Consider the following 17,892-nt stretch of genomic DNA (forward strand, 5'->3'; position numbering starts at 1 on the left):
ATGCGCCCCGTTTTGCCGGCCGGGCCTCCGGGCCCCCAAGGTGGGGGGTCTCCGCTGGCAGGGACAGAAAACGGCGGAGTGAGTCCTGCTCTGGGGGGCGGCGAGGCGTTGGACCTGGATATGGTTGAGAAGCTGAAGCAGAAATACATCAAGTGCAAGCAGCAGAACGACCGACTTAAGCAAGTCCTGCTGCAGATGCAGCAAGACGGCGAGCAGCGGGCCTCAGCACAACAGCAGGAACAGGTGGCGACTCTGCAGAAGCACGTCGAGCAACTGCAGCAGCAACTCAAAGTGCGCGAAATGGAGCAGAGACAACACATGGAAGAGCTCGACACCCTGCAGTACACCAACCGCAAACAAAAACAGCAGCTGCAGCTGCTGCAACAACAAGCCGCTGCTGCGGCAGCCACAGGGGCCGCTGGCGGCGGCGGAGCTGCCAAGTGGGGTATTGGGCTCCTCTCCGGAGCGACAGCTGGCAGCGCGGCCAAGGAAGAGAACGAAAAGCGCCTGATGGAGGAGCTTCAGGTACGTTGTGAAGAACGAGAGGATCCGCTGCCGCAGATCTGTCTGGGTGCCCGTTCTTCGGTGCAGAGGCGCGAGTCCTCAACCCGCTCTGCTCGGAGTTGCGAAAGGCGCGCGCGTGGTGACCGGCAGACAGGCGGAGAGCTCTATTGTGGACGGGGCGGCAGCGCAGATGAGTGAAAACGTGGCGACCCGTCTTTCAAGTCGTCAAAGGAACTCTCCTACGCTCTACTGAGCAGGGCCCCGTGTCGCTGCCTTTTCGGTGATCCGACAGGCAAACGGCGACGCTTCGGGGGAGCGTGTGTGTTGTTGGCGACGTCACCAACGTTGGATGTCACCATAGTTGTTGTTACGGTATATATATACATATCACAGTCCATTATATATGTATATATATATATAGGGTTTAGGGTTATTTATGTATCTATTAATATATCTGGTGGACTGTGACGCGTCCGCGATGGTGAAATCATGCGTCGCACGCACTGGGCGTCGCCTTCCTGAACGTTTTCTTCTCTCTGGTATTTCCTGTCTGAGCGGTTCCCAAAGCTTGCGGTTCTCTCCTGCTGGGCTTTTGCGCAGGTGTTGCGAGACGAGCTTGAGCACAAGATTCGGGAAAACGAGCAGCTTCATGTGCAGCAGTTTGAAGAAAAGCAACAACAACAGGTTCAACAGGAGCGCCTGGAGAGGCTGGACGAGGAGCTTCAGCAGGAGCGGCACGTGTGCCAGCAGTTCCGGCAGGAGCGGGATGAGGCGGAGAGGCGAGTTCACACGCACGAAGCGCTTCTTTGTGAGGAGAGAGAGCGGAAACGAGAGGTCGAGGAACGGCTGAGAGAGGTGAAGACAGAGACGCGTCTGCAGCTTACAAGGTACGCTGTTGTGAAAGGTGTTTGCTGGCTTCCTCGGGGCAGAGCTCCTTTGAGCAGACCCGCGCGACCCCCTCGCCACGTGAGGCCGTGTCTACCTCAGAGAAAGTCCGCTGCTGAACAATTATTAGGCCAGTCTGCGATCGGTGCCGCGAAAGCGAGGTGAGGTTTCATCGCGTGGTTCCTTCCACTTCGTCCCTTTTTTCGTTGTTTTCTGTTCCTTCAGACTGTCTGAACAGAAGGATCGACTTGCGCGCGAGCAGGGTTGTCTTCGGCGGTATGTCCAGCGTCGCCTGCCTGTGGATCTGCGCCGCCTGCGTCTCCTCGCCTGCTACGATCTGCCCTGTGGCGGCTGCGGAACGGTAGTGGCTGCCTGCGTCGCGGCCCAGAGGCAAGTCGCCTCAGCCATTGCCTCGCTCCTTGTTCGCCTTCAGCAGCTCCTCGCGGCCTGGGCTGAGGCTCTCCGCTCAGGCGGCGGGAGGACCGGCGGCGCGGACCTACGGAGCGGGAAGGCTGCGGAGGGTCACGCAGAAGGCGCGGGCTCTCCAGGCGCCCGCGTGGAGAGGTCCCTCTCCGACGAAGCGACGGCGGCCTCTGCTGCGGGCCTCGTGGCGATCGGCGCGCAGGTAGCTGGCCGACCGCAGGCGGAGGGTTTGGTGGCGGGGGCGGCCGAAGGGGCTCGCCACCACCCGCACTCCGGGGGGGGGACTGCGAACGGCGGAGGCACGACGGCAGCTGTTTCAGGGATTCACTTTAAACTCACGGTGGCGAACCAGAAGGCTCTAGACGCTCTGCTCGAGGCGAGGAAGAGTATCAACTCCATCAAGCGATACCTGCTGAGGAAACTCGTCGCGCCTTCTTCAGGGGCGGACCGCAGCGGGGCACCAGGCCCGACCCGTCTTGGGGGAGAAGAGGCGAGTGAAGGCCGCAGCAGAGGCGGACAGCTTGGGGGACAGGTGCTTCACAGGGGGCGTGCCAAGCGAGGCCTCGAACGGGAGACCGACGGGGCTGACGGCGACGAGGAGGCGGTTGCCCTCGAGGCGCGGCGTGGCCTGCGGCATCTAGGAGTCGCCTTTCGGCGCTTCACCAGCTACTCTCTGGTTTCGCTCACTCTTGAAACGGATGCATTTCCCATTCTTGATGGAAACGAGAAGCAGCCACAGAACGGGGGCCTGTCCTTCGCATCCGGAGAGACTGCGAACGCCTTCGACAGCTTTCGGTGGTCCTCGCACCTCTCGGGGCCTGGAGCAGGCGCAGCCGCGCAGCCGCGCAGCCAGACGGGGGACGCGCGGCGGTCCACGACGGCCTTCATCGAGGCTTCGCGCCGACTTGACAAGTCCCTTTCGCTTCTTCTTGAAGTTGCGCAGCTTCTGTTTTTCTCGGTGGCCAGGCCCCAGAACACGGCCGAGGGCTCAGAGGGAGGCGGGACGCCAAGAAGCCCGTTTCTCGCGAATCGCACGCCTCGGAACGAGGCCAGACCTAATGGATGCGCCAGTTCAGAATGCGTGTCCTCCGTCTCGAAACCAAGGACCGGCCCGGCTGTCCCTCGCGGAGGCGGACAGTGCTCCGAGAGCGAGGCTCCTTCTGGGACGAGCCGAGAGCTCGCGGGCTTCGGGTCTCCCCCGTGCGGCGGTAAAGAGGATGAGGACGCTGCGCTGGCGCGGCTTTCTGGCGAACATTTCCGCCTGCTCAAGCGCGCTGTGTCATCCGGGGAGAGCGATTTGCTTTGTGAAGAGCTTTCTGAAGCAGACTCTTCAGGAACCGGCGAAGGCAGCGGGACAAGCGAAGAGTGCGAACGCCGCGCCGGAGAGAGGCCCCTGCGCACTGAGCTCCGTGGACCTCATTTCCTCGGAGCATTTCGCTTCGAAGACGACCAAGATGGAAAAAAAGGCGACGGCGAACTCCTCGAGGCAGCAAGGCGATCGGCCGTGGCTCAAGCAGTGGCGATATCTGCAATGAAACACGACGTCGCGAAACAAATGCTGCAGCAAGTCTTCCTCAAACACCTGGAAAGGGCCATGATGTGCATGGGTAGGTCATCACTCGAGAGCGCCCCAATCGAGAAAAAGCGGAAAGGTAGCCTCTTTGTTGTGGCGCCGCGGAATCCACTGTGGTGGGCGACGCCTTCGCCCGCCAACGCGGTGTAGCTGTAGTCATTATACCTGTTGATTTAGCATAAGCGTAGATCCAATCCGGTAGTAAGGTATACGGTAGTAGTTAATCTACTATATCAGACCATTCGCTGGTGGAATCCCACTGCCTACAGTAATCAAGACGATCACACTATCTAACCAAGCTCGAATTTCACAGAGTAGAGCTAGGTTTGTGAGAGAGGACATAAATACTAACCAACTTCTTCGGTCCCATGGTGTTTAGTAAGTTACGTGCGTGGAGATGAGTTACGTTCCGTACAGTTGTAGGTAAAGGTGACTGACCCGAAAAGTCGACGCACATTCGTCGCGTGGCGTTGCCGTCGCATGCATGCCTGCGGCAATTGCTAAGAGACTGCTGCCTCTTCCTCCTGCTAAAACGTGAGCGGTGTGCTTCCCAGCTCCAGGTTTAGAGTTATCTCTGAGCCTTCCTTGCTCAGATACACATGCTCTGTATACCGGCGCGTGTGCTGCTTTGTCTCTGCAGCGACCATGGAAGGGTGTATCTCGGCGCGGATGTGTCGGCCTCACGTCGTCGAGGGTCACTTGCTTCCGCTTTCTGGGTGAGTGTCGTCTGTTACTCTGGTGATTCCACAGCTGTTCGTCTAGAGTCCTCTTTCGCGGGTTGGCTTCCGCCTTCGTCTCCGGACCTCCGAGGACCTTCCGGCCCTTTCGTTTTTGCCGGCGGGCCATTCACAAGGATCCGCGCGAGATTGTGGCTGCGTTGTCGTCCATGTGTCCGTTTGCTTGCAGCGGAGGCAACGCAATGGTGAATCTTGTGCAGGCCGCCAAGTTAATTGACTCTTACATGCCGATTTCGGCTCTCCTCCCTCACTTGTCGGGAGTCGCGGAGAAGCCAGTCGGCTCCATCGGCGTCGACGCGAAGATAGTCTCTGCGTCGCATCTCTCGTCGCTCGCGCGGCGCGACTTGGGCGTCGCTTTCGCTTCAGGGGGCGGGGGCCTCCTGAGCAGAGCGCAGACGACTACCAGCAGCTCTGCCATCCTCCGCGAGGGCCTGCAGCTCCTCTTCTCCTCGCGCCTGACCCTCTGGGTCCGCTTCCTCCACCTCCCGGTCCTCGACTCCGCCCTTCACGAGTGAGCCCGCGTGAAGACAATGAGCCAGGAGTCTCTGCTCACCGCCTGCCGACGCCTTGCTCTTCGGATATTCTGTTGTCTCGCCCCACCCGGCCTGACCCCAGGGGAGGCTCGCTCTTCGGAGTGCACTGCAAACGGGGCAACTGTAAAAAGAGGGAAGGATGGGTGAATGATCTTGTGTTTTTGAGTTCGTGCACTGCGAGTGTCTGGGCGCATGCGTTCTGACGGCATCGGGGAGAGACTGGAGACTCGCTTCATGGAGGCCCATAGTAAAGTTTTTCGCTTCCGCGGTGCCTGCCTGGCAAAGCGTGGTTCCTGAATTCGTCTGGCAGTCAAATCTGTCCGCAGACAGAGCGAAGGGGAGCACCCATCAGTCGAGAAGGCCTCTGAAGTCGTACCCCGCCGCGGGGCCGACGGGTGGTTTGACAAGAGGGGAGAGAGTGCGTGGGCACGGTCGGCAGGCGGGGGCACTCTGACATACTTAACTGTATTTCTGTGGAGACTCGCGCGTGGCCTCCGGTTTGTGCGCGGCCACTGCAGCCCGGGGCTGCCCCGGGTTTCTGTTCCGTTTTTGCTTGCGGATGATCGCCCTGCGTTGCCGCCCGTCTCGCCATTTCCAGTCCCTTCTCGCTTGGTCTAGTTTATCTATCGTCTCCGCGTGTCTGAATGGATGGAGCGTGGGTCGATTCTGCAGGGAGCGCTGCTTCTTCTTTCTCCTGTTCGGTCGTTCACCTGCTTTACAGGCTGAAGAGCTTCATGAAGCATCAACGGGAGGTGCTTAGAGACGCCCCGCCTCGCATGCTGCGTGATGACGCGGTTTACTTCAGAGAGGAAGTTCAGGTCAGCCACGAGGGGAGGGGGCGGGGGGCGTTTCCCTGTTCGTCTGCTTTGTCTCCTGGTGTTTCTGTGCTCTGGGGGAGGTGTTTAAGGAGCCCTTCGCAACAGTATGCAGGCAGCACACACCTGAGCCGTTTTCCAAAGGTTGCGCGTCCTTCGAAGGCTCTGGCATTTGTTGTGGAACGTGCATGTCACCACCGTCGATTCAGGCAGTCTGGTGTTTCTGGTCGGCTCATCCCGCGCGGCTTGTCTTTTTGATGTGATAAGACGGTGGTGGCGAGGAGGTGCCGTGCCCAGGCACCTCCCGTCGAAGAAAAGGTGCGTGTGCAGCTCAGGTCTCTTGTTGCGTCGTGTGCCTGGCGCGCTTGTCCGCCTGCGCAGAGACTGGCTATTGCAGAGCAGCGCCTCGAGCAGCAACTGGAATCCGTTAGGCTTGACTTCGATGAGGTGTTGGAGGAACGCGCTCAGGTATGCGGCTTCTCGTGGGGGGCGGCGGGGGCCGTCGAACTCGCCGGTGTGTGTTGCCCAGGAGGCTGCTTCGCGTGCGGTGCTTCCTCGGGTCGAGAGCAAGCCCACCTCTGCGTCGCAGCACCGCGTCCCCGTCGGCCGAAAAGAAATCTGTCGTTTTTAGGCAGTCGGTGGGGGAGGTTGGGGGAAGGGGGGGACGCTAGGTTTCCCGAGACGCCATCTCTTCCGGCAGTTGTGTCGTCCGCGCTGCCGCTTGTTCTCAGCTGCTGCAGGACGCCGAGGAGCTCCGCGGCCGACACGCCATCGTCCAAGCTCGTCTAGAAGTAAGACAAACTTGCTTCATTCATTTGGGGCGTGCGGAGGCGGCGGGTGGACTTCACACGGCTTGGCTTGATGTATGCGAGCCCCTAGCGCAAACTGCGTGGCTGGGGGAACTTTGAGATCGTGCTGTGACGGCGAGAAGGGAAGTGCGTTTCAAAGAAAAGGGATGTCTGGCCGGAAAGTTAGCGTCGAAGACGTATAACCGATAGTCTCAACGTATATACAGACAAACAAGTTCTTTATAACTCCAGTACACCAACACCCCACTGGACTGCTTAAGACAGCTAAAGTGTTCAGCGTATCGTGGAAGGTGCTGAGGCCTCTGACGGCGCGCGTATCTCAAGCCAGAAACTCCACGTGCGGAGGACGAGGGCGCGGTCAGGTATGCGGGGGGCCCGGCCTTCACGATCGCGACGAGGGGCGGTGCTGCGGTATTGTATTTGCGTAAATCGATTGAGGTGCGAAGAGCCCGCTGTTGCGAAGATAGGTTGCGATCTGCGCAAGTCCATGGCTGCCTATTTTTCTCGCGAGGATGTCTTTTGATTTTCAGCTCGCGCGCGGACCGTTCGCCTCCGGTGAGGAGGCGGCAGAGGGCGACCTGGAAAACGTGTTAGAGTCGGGCACACGGAGGGACCCCGATGATGTCTGCGTTCCTTCGAAGGCACTCCAAGGCGAAGACGCCGCAGGTCAGTACTTCTTCCTTCGCAGGACCACAAACAAGCTCAAGAGTGCGTGGTCATGCGTCCCACTACACGTGAACCGGGGAATTCCTTGTTCGAAGGCCACCAAGAGCAGTCCACGTGGGAGGGGATGGAGGGGAAGGGCAGCGCGTGGCGGGGTGGGGTGAGTGGAGCCGTGGTCGGCTTCCCAGAAGAACCTCGTGAAGAGAAAGACAAGACTCGTTCGCGTTGGCGCGGTGGTGACTCAGGCTCCGAAGGCTTGGATGCAGCCATGGCAGCAGCGGCTGCTGCAGAGGACGCGTGCGCCGCGACCTCGAGGCTAATGGTGATGGCGAGCGAGGGCGGCTGCCTCTCCAGCCCCGAAATCCCTTCGGTGCTGGGCTGCTCATCTCGAGAAGCTGCCGCGGCCATGATTAAAACGGCTCTTCTGCAGCACGGGTGAGACAAAGAACTCGCCAGAGAGTCATGCGCCTTCTTTCTTGAGGCAACTCTGGGTTGAGAGAGGCCGAATCTTGTGAGTCTGCTGGGTGACGCCCTCGGTACTACGGCACAGCCTGCCCGCTTGCAGACTCAGCCTCGCGTCGAGCGTCTGCCTCTGCCAGCACAGCGCTTGGTTTTTTCTGGTTCATTCCAACTGTCGCATATGGGAATCTGTGGTTTGGTCTCGCAGAAGTGTCTACGCACCTTCCTCGGGCTCAGCTCTGTCCGCCGCGGCGGCCAGTGCGGCGGCAGCTGTGGTGGCGGCTCTCGAGTGTCAAGAGTCCTCCGCAGAGGAGGCTGGCAAAGACACGAAGTGCATGGCAGGGTGCCAGCGCGAGCTCCGACAGACCTACGTCCAGCAGGTTCAGCAGCTGTTGCAACACATCCAGACGAGCGAGGATGCCCTTGCGGCGCTGAAGATGCAGCTCAGTAGTTGCTTGAAAGTAAGGCCAAGAGATGCCCTATGCGGAACATATTTACAGCAGGCACTCTGCGTAGCCTCTCTGGATATTGATTGCAGTCAGTATACCAGCAGGCATACAAGCCCCGCACGCAGCGGGCTGGCAGGGTCCTGTCGCTCTGCAAAGTCCGTGGCGCCGCACGCGAGCTCCTTGCGTGGTCTGACAGGCAACCGCATCAGCTCGCGCGTACGGAAAGATGCGAGAGGAATAGTGGATACAGCAACGTCCGCGCGCTGCTGATCGCGCTTGGCAGTCGCTTCAGTCGCTTTGAACGCATGCTGTGCGCAGACAATCCATTCACTTGGTAGTCAGCGGCAGCAGCTTCAGAGACAGATTCAAGAGCAACGAAGCGCGGCGACGGAGGCAGCCAGTGCGGCACGCCTAGCGGAAGTGAAGTACATGGAGCAGCTCTCGCTGCTCAGCGAGCATTACTGTCAGGTCAGTGAGCTGCTGCTTTGCTTCGGGTGACGGCGAGTGGGAGCGCGGAGCTTCGAATACGACCGTGCAGAGTACTTCCAGCTCACCTCCACTCATATGTCGTGGTGCAGTATCAGCAAATCTATGTTTCCTGGTCGTCTGTAGCAGAGACAGTTCGGAGATGCTGCTCTAACCTATACGGCGTACGTCGCGTGTGGAATGCGGGTTCGAGCCCGACGGCGCAAATGACGCGCCGCTTGGCGCTTCTGGTCGTCACCTTTCCACGTGGAGGCTTCTTGTGTTCGCGCGGCGGGGTCTTTGCCTGTATGCGCGCAGGAGGGAGAGAAGCGGAAGGTTGTCGAGGTACTCATGGAAGATGTCCGGCAGCACCGAATTCTGTGCGGGAGGTGCGGCGTCTGGAACTCCTTGGGTAAGGCTGTGTCTCTCGCAAGGCCCGCGACAGCTTCGGTCACGCCCGCAGCTTCCTGTCGAACTGCCGCCGGAGTCTGCAGGGTCTTCCGCGCGATATTCTGTGAGCAGCTGCTGCAGGAGCGGGGCACGAGCCTCGCAGCTTGTGGGGAGCCACGAGGGGTGGTGACGAAACTACGTATGGTGCCGCTTGTTTGCCTAGCTTGTCGTTGCCGACCAGGGAAAAGTGACTTCCAGGTCAGGCCAAAAAGGCTCGATTTGGCTGTGCGTCGCCGCGCCTCGTAAAGGGGACATAACTGGCCGTCTTCGCGTTGTGTGAACGATTTGCTCAGGTTCTCTACTTGATGCCGACAGTGGAGGAACGTGCACGATGTGCCACGGGAGAGTGATTGAACCTCCGACGTGAAGCGCCGCAGCTGCCGTGAATGAGAGCAAAGCTGTCAGAGTCCAAAGAAAGGGCATGAAAGTAGCAGTTGATATGTGAATCGCAGCTCCTTGAGCACAGCAGATCTGTGGCAAACATGGAAGCGGAGGATTCACCTACCAGAACGCAACAACCAACTTGAGTTCTGTTTGTCTCTCTGATTACGAAATAACGCACAAGACCGTATCTTTGATCCGTCGCGCTGAACGCGACGGGCGCCCCACGGTGTGATGGTAGGAGAAGGTCTTCGTACACTAGTCCTTCTGTAGGACAGAATTCCGCATCGTAGCTGCTCAGCACATTGGTAACTGCCAGAAAATGCAGTGTTGAGTGTACGGAAAAGAACTCGTTTCGATAGAAGAAATGCTTTTGCAGGCCAGTTGCAGTTGGGGAAGGCGGCTTTTGTTTGAGCCAGAAGTTTGCGGTGGGGGGGAGGGCGGGAAGGGGTCAGGTGGAAGCGGTACTGCGCAATCAGGCAGCCTGAATAAGGGCTACGTCTTGTTCAGTAACAATGGAGTATCTTCACTGATGCAGCCATCCTTCAGCGCTCATGAAGGATGATCATTTCATCTGTCTTTCTCCACGAGCGTTGCTCCTCTAGATAGCACAGTCGCTGACTACCGATATGTGCATGATTTCTGAGCAATATGGGGAGAAACAGGAAATACCCATCTTAACGCGGACGGCTTGGCTGCGGCGCATATGTATCGCATCATTTGCGGCCCTCTAAAGAAGCCCAAACGTGTAATATGCAGAAATTGATTGTCAGCCTGTACGGAGCGTGATCTATAGCTGGGCAAGGTGGAGTGCGGACGGCAAAGCACCTACACAACGCTAAAACCAGTTGAGCGCGCTAAAGGGGATTCCGGTGTACGTGAGCCTCCAGATTCCCTAGAGGCTACACAACCAGGAAGCCTTCTGAATGTAACGCGGGCAAGATGGGATCACGAGCTACATTAGCGTCGCAACGTGGCACGTAGCGGCCGCTTAGAACAATCTGACTCATTGTTTAGAACGATATGGCCATAGCAACCATTGCTACGTACCCCATCCACCCTCCCAGCGATAGCGAATTTTCTCGTGCTCTCCAAAAAAGCAGATTGCCCGACGATCACCGACGCAAGGGCGCCTCACGAGCCACGCACGAAACCAACTCAGCGATAAGCCCCTAGCACGCCAGTCGAGCTCGAGCACCCTCACCGCCGCCTCGATGCTGGATGCCGGGCTCGGCCTGTTGCACCGGCGGCGTCTAGCGGCATGGTCACACATTTCATTTTCCTCGAGTTCTACTATCGCATCGAACGGTTACTGCGTTTAGCTGCGAGCACTCACCAACAATGTCGTTCTTTAAAAGCAAACGTGTGGTTGCCGTGGCGCTCCTCGTAGGGCTCTCTGCGACAGTCGATGCGGCTCCGGCCGTTGCGGATCCGAGCGTTGAAAGTTTCTTTGGCGCAGACGCGTTAGCGGAGGAGAGCTACATCGATTCCCTTTCGCAGATGGATGGTGTCGAGGGTGAGGTGGATGGGCATGATGATAAGGACAAAGGAAAGGACAAGGATGACGGGAAGGATAAGAAGCGTCCACCTCCTCCGCCACCCACAACTACGACAACGACGCGGCCAACAACCACAACGCGGCGGCCTCCCTCGAAGCACATTCCGGCTCCACCAACAAAGCATGTTCCGCCGCCGCCAAGCAAGCACATGCCGCCTCCTCCGGCGAAACATACCCCGGCGCCGCCGACGAAGCACGTTCCACACCCGCCTCCGGCTAAGCACATACCCCCACCTGCAAAGCATGTGCCAGCGCCCCCTGCCGAGGGCACACCGGTTCCCGTCCCAGTTCCTAGCCCGGTGATGACGAAGGCGAAGTTCAAGAAACTGCTGCTTCTTCTGATGCTCGGCTCACAGCGCTTCAAGAAGATCATGTCTGACGAGGACCACAACGGCGTGGCTGAGTTGATTCGAGATTACGACACTGGCAAGCTTGAGGATCTGGAGCACATGCTCTGGGAGTCTTACCAAGAGAGCGCCGGGACGGAAGACGACTTCGCCACATTCTTCCGTCAGCTGAAAGATGTCGCGATGGAGTAGTGGACGCTGGGCTACATTGTGCGGCGTGCGCTGGTTCATCCACGGTGGTTGTTAGTTGTGCGTCAATAAGATGCTGAGTGTTTTTGTTCGATGAAACGCAAACAAACCGCTCAATGAGGTTTCGCTCTGCGACAACGTTGGCGCAAGTGGGGTGAGTTCCGTGCTTTCGGTAGATGACCCCCACCGCCCCTGGAGCTCGGCCGGAGAGGCCTTGCTCAGTGAGCGGCAGAGCGGCATGCGCATTGCAGGCAAGTGGTCTGCGTTTCAGTGAAGAGGTGCATAACACTAGACGGCAGCTTTGGAGTCAAAAGGCAGTTGCGCTAGTGCAGACAGTACCGCACTGTGTTCTTTCAGGGGGCGCGAGGCACGGATTGAACGGCGCTGTAGCTCCGCACGGTACCGATTTCCTAGTGCAGATAGTTAACTGTCAGCTCATGACGGGGCTTAGCCGGAGTCGGAGGCATGAGCCACCTGCCATTCGCTAGAAGCACATGCCAAAAAGACACGTTCGCCGTGCGGCTGCGCGAGGCGGAACAGCAGAACTCAACAGACAGACAGCTACCCGTCAGGGGCGCTGCCGTAGCACGAGGGGCAGCCATTGAACGAGGTGAAGGTACAGAAGGCGGAGCTAGCTGCGACGTTTCGGCAAGTGGCATGAGCTCGATCCGAGACTTTGCCGCGAAGATATATGTCCTCGAATCCCCCCTTCGTGCCAGTGGGCAGGCAACCTCTGAGCGAATATACGTAACGAATATACGTAACGACTAGATGCGAGCACCCACGCTACGTTCCGTGCCGTGGCACGACCTCACCATCGCACATCGCTACACACGTTGCCTCAGCACCGATGACGGGCGCGCCTAGTCAACCGATGCGGAAGAACGTGGCACCCCGTGTGTCACAGAGCTCACAGTCCTCCACATCATATGCGTGAACACACCAGTGGCAGCGCGATAGCGCCGCGCCCACGTCACTGAGTGGCTGCCTCAGGTAGTGCGTACAGTGGATGTCCAAGACGAAGCTGTAGGAGGGTCGACGGCGGAAGCCACACCGAGGTGCCGACATGATACGTGCAGTTCGAGCTCCTTGGGCGCGCTCTCCATTCACACTGCCTTCCCACATACCGACGTACAGGTGTGTGCACCTACGACTTGCATCCATTCGAATCGATACCGGTACACCCTTTGAAGCATACCCGTCGTGCGCCCATTTGCCCCGGTGGGGAGCTCGAGATTGGGTGGCCTCTTCGACTGGGGGAGATTTGCTGCTCGTGCGACAGGCATCAAGATTCAGCGACCACACGGAACACTTTTCTCCCATTCGCGGGCACGACTGTATCTGCACTCAATCCTTCAGCTGAGTGACTGGTTGAGCATCCACCCTGCGCCCTGAAAGGAGCGACCAGGTGTTGAGGCCGGCAGGTAAGCACTGGTCGTACCCCGCGGCTTCTGTCTCTCCCACATGCAGGGAAGGCAGAACAATAAAGCAGGATCTAAAAGGACCACCATCTTTACATCCTTCGGAGCGGCCGTCGTCATCCTTGCCTGATGGTGGTGAAGGGGTCACTGTGCTAAAAATGCGGCCCAGTGCCGCAAGATAATCCATACAGCACATGCACAAACTTCCCTTCGGCACGCGGCGTCTACGCTGCGGCTCTCTGGGGTGCGTAGCCTGTGACCAGAATGCCTTAGACGACTCTCCGCGTCACAACCGCATCGATGCGTGCGAGCAGCCTCGGCGGTCATCGCGCGCGTCGATGCTGGATGCCGGGCTCGGCCTGTTGCACCGGCGGCGTCTAGCGGCATGGTCACACATTTCATTTTCCTCGAGTTCTACTATCGCATCGAACGGTTACTGCGTTTAGCTGCGAGCACTCACCAACAATGTCGTTCTTTAAAAGCAAACGTGTGGTTGCCGTGGCGCTCCTCGTAGGGCTCTCTGCGACAGTCGATGCGGCTCCGGCCGTTGCGGATCCGAGCGTTGAAAGTTTCTTTGGCGCAGACGCGTTAGCGGAGGAGAGCTACATCGATTCCCTTTCGCAGATGGATGGTGTCGAGGGTGAGGTGGATGGGCATGATGATAAGGACAAAGGAAAGGACAAGGATGACGGGAAGGATAAGAAGCGTCCACCTCCTCCGCCACCCACAACTACGACAACGACGCGGCCAACAACCACAACGCGGCGGCCTCCCTCGAAGCACATTCCGGCTCCACCAACAAAGCATGTTCCGCCGCCGCCAAGCAAGCACATGCCGCCTCCTCCGGCGAAACATACCCCGGCGCCGCCGACGAAGCACGTTCCACACCCGCCTCCGGCTAAGCACATACCCCCACCTGCAAAGCATGTGCCAGCGCCCCCTGCCAAGGGCACACCGGTTCCCGTCCCAGTTCCTAGCCCGGTGATGACGAAGGCGAAGTTCAAGAAACTGCTGCTTCTTCTGATGCTCGGCTCACAGCGCTTCAAGAAGATCATGTCTGACGAGGACCACAACGGCGTGGCTGAGTTGATTCGAGATTACGACACTGGCAAGCTTGAGGATCTGGAGCACATGCTCTGGGAGTCTTACCAAGAGAGCGCCGGGACGGAAGACGACTTCGCCACATTCTTCCGTCAGCTGAAAGATGTCGCGATGGAGTAGTGGACGCTGGGCTACATTGTGCGGCGTGCGCTGGTTCATCCACGGTGGTTGTTAGTTGTGCGTCAATAAGATGCTGAGTGTTTTTGTTCGATGAAACGCAAACAAACCGCTCAATGAGGTTTCGCTCTGCGACAACGTTGGCGCAAGTGGGGTGAGTTCCGTGCTTTCGGTAGATGACCCCCACCGCCCCTGGAGCTCGGCCGGAGAGGCCTTGCTCAGTGAGCGGCAGAGCGGCATGCGCATTGCAGGCAAGTGGTCTGCGTTTCAGTGAAGAGGTGCATAACACTAGACGGCAGCTTTGGAGTCAAAAGGCAGTTGCGCTAGTGCAGACAGTACCGCACTGTGTTCTTTCAGGGGGCGCGAGGCACGGATTGAACGGCGCTGTAGCTCCGCACGGTACCGATTTCCTAGTGCAGATAGTTAACTGTCAGCTCATGACGGGGCTTAGCCGGAGTCGGAGGCATGAGCCACCTGCCATTCGCTAGAAGCACATGCCAAAAAGACACGTTCGCCGTGCGGCTGCGCGAGGCGGAACAGCAGAACTCAACAGACAGACAGCTACCCGTCAGGGGCGCTGCCGTAGCACGAGGGGCAGCCATTGAACGAGGTGAAGGTACAGAAGGCGGAGCTAGCTGCGACGTTTCGGCAAGTGGCATGAGCTCGATCCGAGACTTTGCCGCGAAGATATATGTCCTCGAATCCCCCCTTCGTGCCAGTGGGCAGGCAACCTCTGAGCGAATATACGTAACGAATATACGTAACGACTAGATGCGAGCACCCACGCTACGTTCCGTGCCGTGGCACGACCTCACCATCGCACATCGCTACACACGTTGCCTCAGCACCGATGACGGGCGCGCCTAGTCAACCGATGCGGAAGAACGTGGCACCCCGTGTGTCACAGAGCTCACAGTCCTCCACATCATATGCGTGAACACACCAGTGGCAGCGCGATAGCGCCGCGCCCACGTCACTGAGTGGCTGCCTCAGGTAGTGCGTACAGTGGATGTCCAAGACGAAGCTGTAGGAGGGTCGACGGCGGAAGCCACACCGAGGTGCCGACATGATACGTGCAGTTCGAGCTCCTTGGGCGCGCTCTCCATTCACACTGCCTTCCCACATACCGACGTACAGGTGTGTGCACCTACGACTTGCATCCATTCGAATCGATACCGGTACACCCTTTGAAGCATACCCGTCGTGCGCCCATTTGCCCCGGTGGGGAGCTCGAGATTGGGTGGCCTCTTCGACTGGGGCAGATTTGCTGCTCGTGCGACAGGCATCAAGATTCAGCGACCACACGGAACACTTTTCTCCCATTCGCGGGCACGACTGTATCTGCACTCAATCCTTCAGCTGAGTGACTGGTTGAGCATCCACCCTGCGCCCTGAAAGGAGCGACCAGGTGTTGAGGCCGGCAGGTAAGCACTGGTCGTACCCCGCGGCTTCTGTCTCTCCCACATGCAGGGAAGGCAGAACAATAAAGCAGGATCTAAAAGGACCACCATCTTTACATCCTTCGGAGCGGCCGTCGTCATCCTTGCCTGATGGTGGTGAAGGGGTCACTGTGCTAAAAATGCGGCCCAGTGCCGCAAGATAATCCATACAGCACATGCACAAACTTCCCTTCGGCACGCGGCGTCTACGCTGCGGCTCTCTGGGGTGCGTAGCCTGTGACCAGAATGCCTTAGACGACTCTCCGCGTCACAACCGCATCGATGCGTGCGAGCAGCCTCGGCGGTCATCGTGCGCGTCGATGCTGGATGCCGGGCTCGGCCTGTTGCACCGGCGGCGTCTAGCGGCATGGTCACACATTTCATTTTCCTCGAGTTCTACTATCGCATCGAACGGTTACTGCGTTTAGCTGCGAGCACTCACCAACAATGTCGTTCTTTAAAAGCAAACGTGTGGTTGCCGTGGCGCTCCTCGTAGGGCTCTCTGCGACAGTCGATGCGGCTCCGGCCGTTGCGGATCCGAGCGTTGAAAGTTTCTTTGGCGCAGACGCGTTAGCGGAGGAGAGCTACATCGATTCCCTTTCGCAGATGGATGGTGTCGAGGGTGAGGTGGATGGGCATGATGATAAGGACAAAGGAAAGGACAAGGATGACGGGAAGGATAAGAAGCGTCCACCTCCTCCGCCACCCACAACTACGACAACGACGCGGCCAACAACCACAACGCGGCGGCCTCCCTCGAAGCACATTCCGGCTCCACCAACAAAGCATGTTCCGCCGCCGCCAAGCAAGCACATGCCGCCTCCTCCGGCGAAACATACCCCGGCGCCGCCGACGAAGCACGTTCCACACCCGCCTCCGGCTAAGCACATACCCCCACCTGCAAAGCATGTGCCAGCGCCCCCTGCCAAGGGCACACCGGTTCCCGTCCCAGTTCCTAGCCCGGTGATGACGAAGGCGAAGTTCAAGAAACTGCTGCTTCTTCTGATGCTCGGCTCACAGCGCTTCAAGAAGATCATGTCTGACGAGGACCACAACGGCGTGGCTGAGTTGATTCGAGATTACGACACTGGCAAGCTTGAGGATCTGGAGCACATGCTCTGGGAGTCTTACCAAGAGAGCGCCGGGACGGAAGACGACTTCGCCACATTCTTCCGTCAGCTGAAAGATGTCGCGATGGAGTAGTGGACGCTGGGCTACATTGTGCGGCGTGCGCTGGATCATCCACGGTGGTTGTTAGTTGTGCGTCAATAAGATGCTGAGTGTTTTTGTTCGATGAAACGCAAACAAACCGCTCAATGAGGTTTCGCTCTGCGACAACGTTGGCGCAAGTGGGGTGAGTTCCGTGCTTTTGGTAGATGACCCCCACCGCCCCTGGAGCTCGGCCGGAGAGGCCTTGCTCAGTGAGCGGCAGAGCGGCATGCGCATTGCAGGCAAGTGGTCTGCGTTTCAGTGAAGAGGTGCATAACACTAGACGGCAGCTTTGGAGTCAAAAGGCAGTTGCGCTAGTGCAGACAGTACCGCACTGTGTTCTTTCAGGGGGCGCGAGGCACGGATTGAACGGCGCTGTAGCTCCGCACGGTACCGATTTCCTAGTGCAGATAGTTAACTGTCAGCTCATGACGGGGCTTAGCCGGAGTCGGAGGCATGAGCCACCTGCCATTCGCTAGAAGCACATGCCAAAAAGACACGTTCGCCGTGCGGCTGCGCGAGGCGGAACAGCAGAACTCAACAGACAGACAGCTACCCGTCAGGGGCGCTGCCGTAGCACGAGGGGCAGCCATTGAACGAGGTGAAGGTACAGAAGGCGGAGCTAGCTGCGACGTTTCGGCAAGTGGCATGAGCTCGATCCGAGACTTTGCCGCGAAGATATATGTCCTCGAATCCCCCCTTCGTGCCAGTGGGCAGGCAACCTCTGAGCGAATATACGTAACGAATATACGTAACGACTAGATGCGAGCACCCACGCTACGTTCCGTGCCGTGGCACGACCTCACCATCGCACATCGCTACACACGTTGCCTCAGCACCGATGACGGGCGCGCCTAGTCAACCGATGCGGAAGAACGTGGCACCCCGTGTGTCACAGAGCTCACAGTCCTCCACATCATATGCGTGAACACACCAGTGGCAGCGCGACAGCGCCGCGCCCACGTCACTGAGTGGCTGCCTCAGGTAGTGCGTACAGTGGATGTCCAAGACGAAGCTGTAGGAGGGTCGACGGCGGAAGCCACACCGAGGTGCCGACATGATACGTGCAGTTCGAGCTCCTTGGGCGCGCTCTCCATTCACACTGCCTTCCCACATACCGACGTACAGGTGTGTGCACCTACGACTTGCATCCATTCGAATCGATACCGGTACACCCTTTGAAGCATACCCGTCGAGCGCCCATTTGCCCCGGTGGGGAGCTCGAGATTGGGTGGCCTCTTCGACTGGGGGAGATTTGCTGCTCGAGCGACAGGCATCACGATTCAGCGACCACACGGAACACTTTTCTCCCATTCGCGGGCACGACTGTATCTGCACTCAATCCTTCAGCTGAGTGACTGGTTG

The 17,892-nt window shown here is 58.6% G+C and overlaps 4 protein-coding genes across 4 annotated transcripts; all 4 read left to right on the forward strand.

Annotated features, from left to right (window-relative positions):
* Positions 1–9,132, forward strand: BESB_069640 (uncharacterized protein; the record flags this gene model as incomplete). Its single annotated transcript, XM_029365357.1, has 14 exons — positions 1–525; positions 1,105–1,391; positions 1,615–3,419; positions 4,026–4,101; positions 4,292–4,633; positions 5,377–5,473; positions 5,852–5,938; positions 6,202–6,261; positions 6,810–6,945; positions 7,188–7,377; positions 7,610–7,862; positions 8,169–8,318; positions 8,634–8,727; positions 9,059–9,132. The coding sequence occupies 14 exons, from the start codon at positions 1–3 to the stop codon at positions 9,130–9,132; spliced, it is 4,176 nt and encodes a 1,391-aa protein (XP_029218940.1).
* Positions 9,133–10,487: 1,355 nt separating this feature from the next.
* BESB_069650 (uncharacterized protein) lies at positions 10,488–11,243 on the forward strand (the record flags this gene model as incomplete). The annotated part of the gene is made up of 1 exon (XM_029365358.1): positions 10,488–11,243. One exon carries the CDS (start codon positions 10,488–10,490, stop codon positions 11,241–11,243), a length of 756 nt encoding a protein of 251 aa, XP_029218941.1.
* A 1,883-nt stretch (positions 11,244–13,126) lies between these two features.
* Positions 13,127–13,882, forward strand: BESB_069660 (uncharacterized protein; the record flags this gene model as incomplete). Its single annotated transcript, XM_029365359.1, has 1 exon — positions 13,127–13,882. The coding sequence occupies one exon, from the start codon at positions 13,127–13,129 to the stop codon at positions 13,880–13,882; it is 756 nt and encodes a 251-aa protein (XP_029218942.1).
* Positions 13,883–15,765: 1,883 nt separating this feature from the next.
* On the forward strand, positions 15,766–16,521 carry BESB_069670 (uncharacterized protein; the record flags this gene model as incomplete). Its single annotated transcript, XM_029365360.1, has 1 exon — positions 15,766–16,521. The coding sequence occupies one exon, from the start codon at positions 15,766–15,768 to the stop codon at positions 16,519–16,521; it is 756 nt and encodes a 251-aa protein (XP_029218943.1).
* Between the last annotated feature and the right edge of the window lie 1,371 nt (positions 16,522–17,892).

The sequence above is a fragment of the Besnoitia besnoiti genome, chromosome VI, assembly GCF_002563875.1.
Source record: "Besnoitia besnoiti strain Bb-Ger1 chromosome VI, whole genome shotgun sequence".
Lineage (NCBI taxonomy): Eukaryota > Apicomplexa > Conoidasida > Eucoccidiorida > Sarcocystidae > Besnoitia > Besnoitia besnoiti.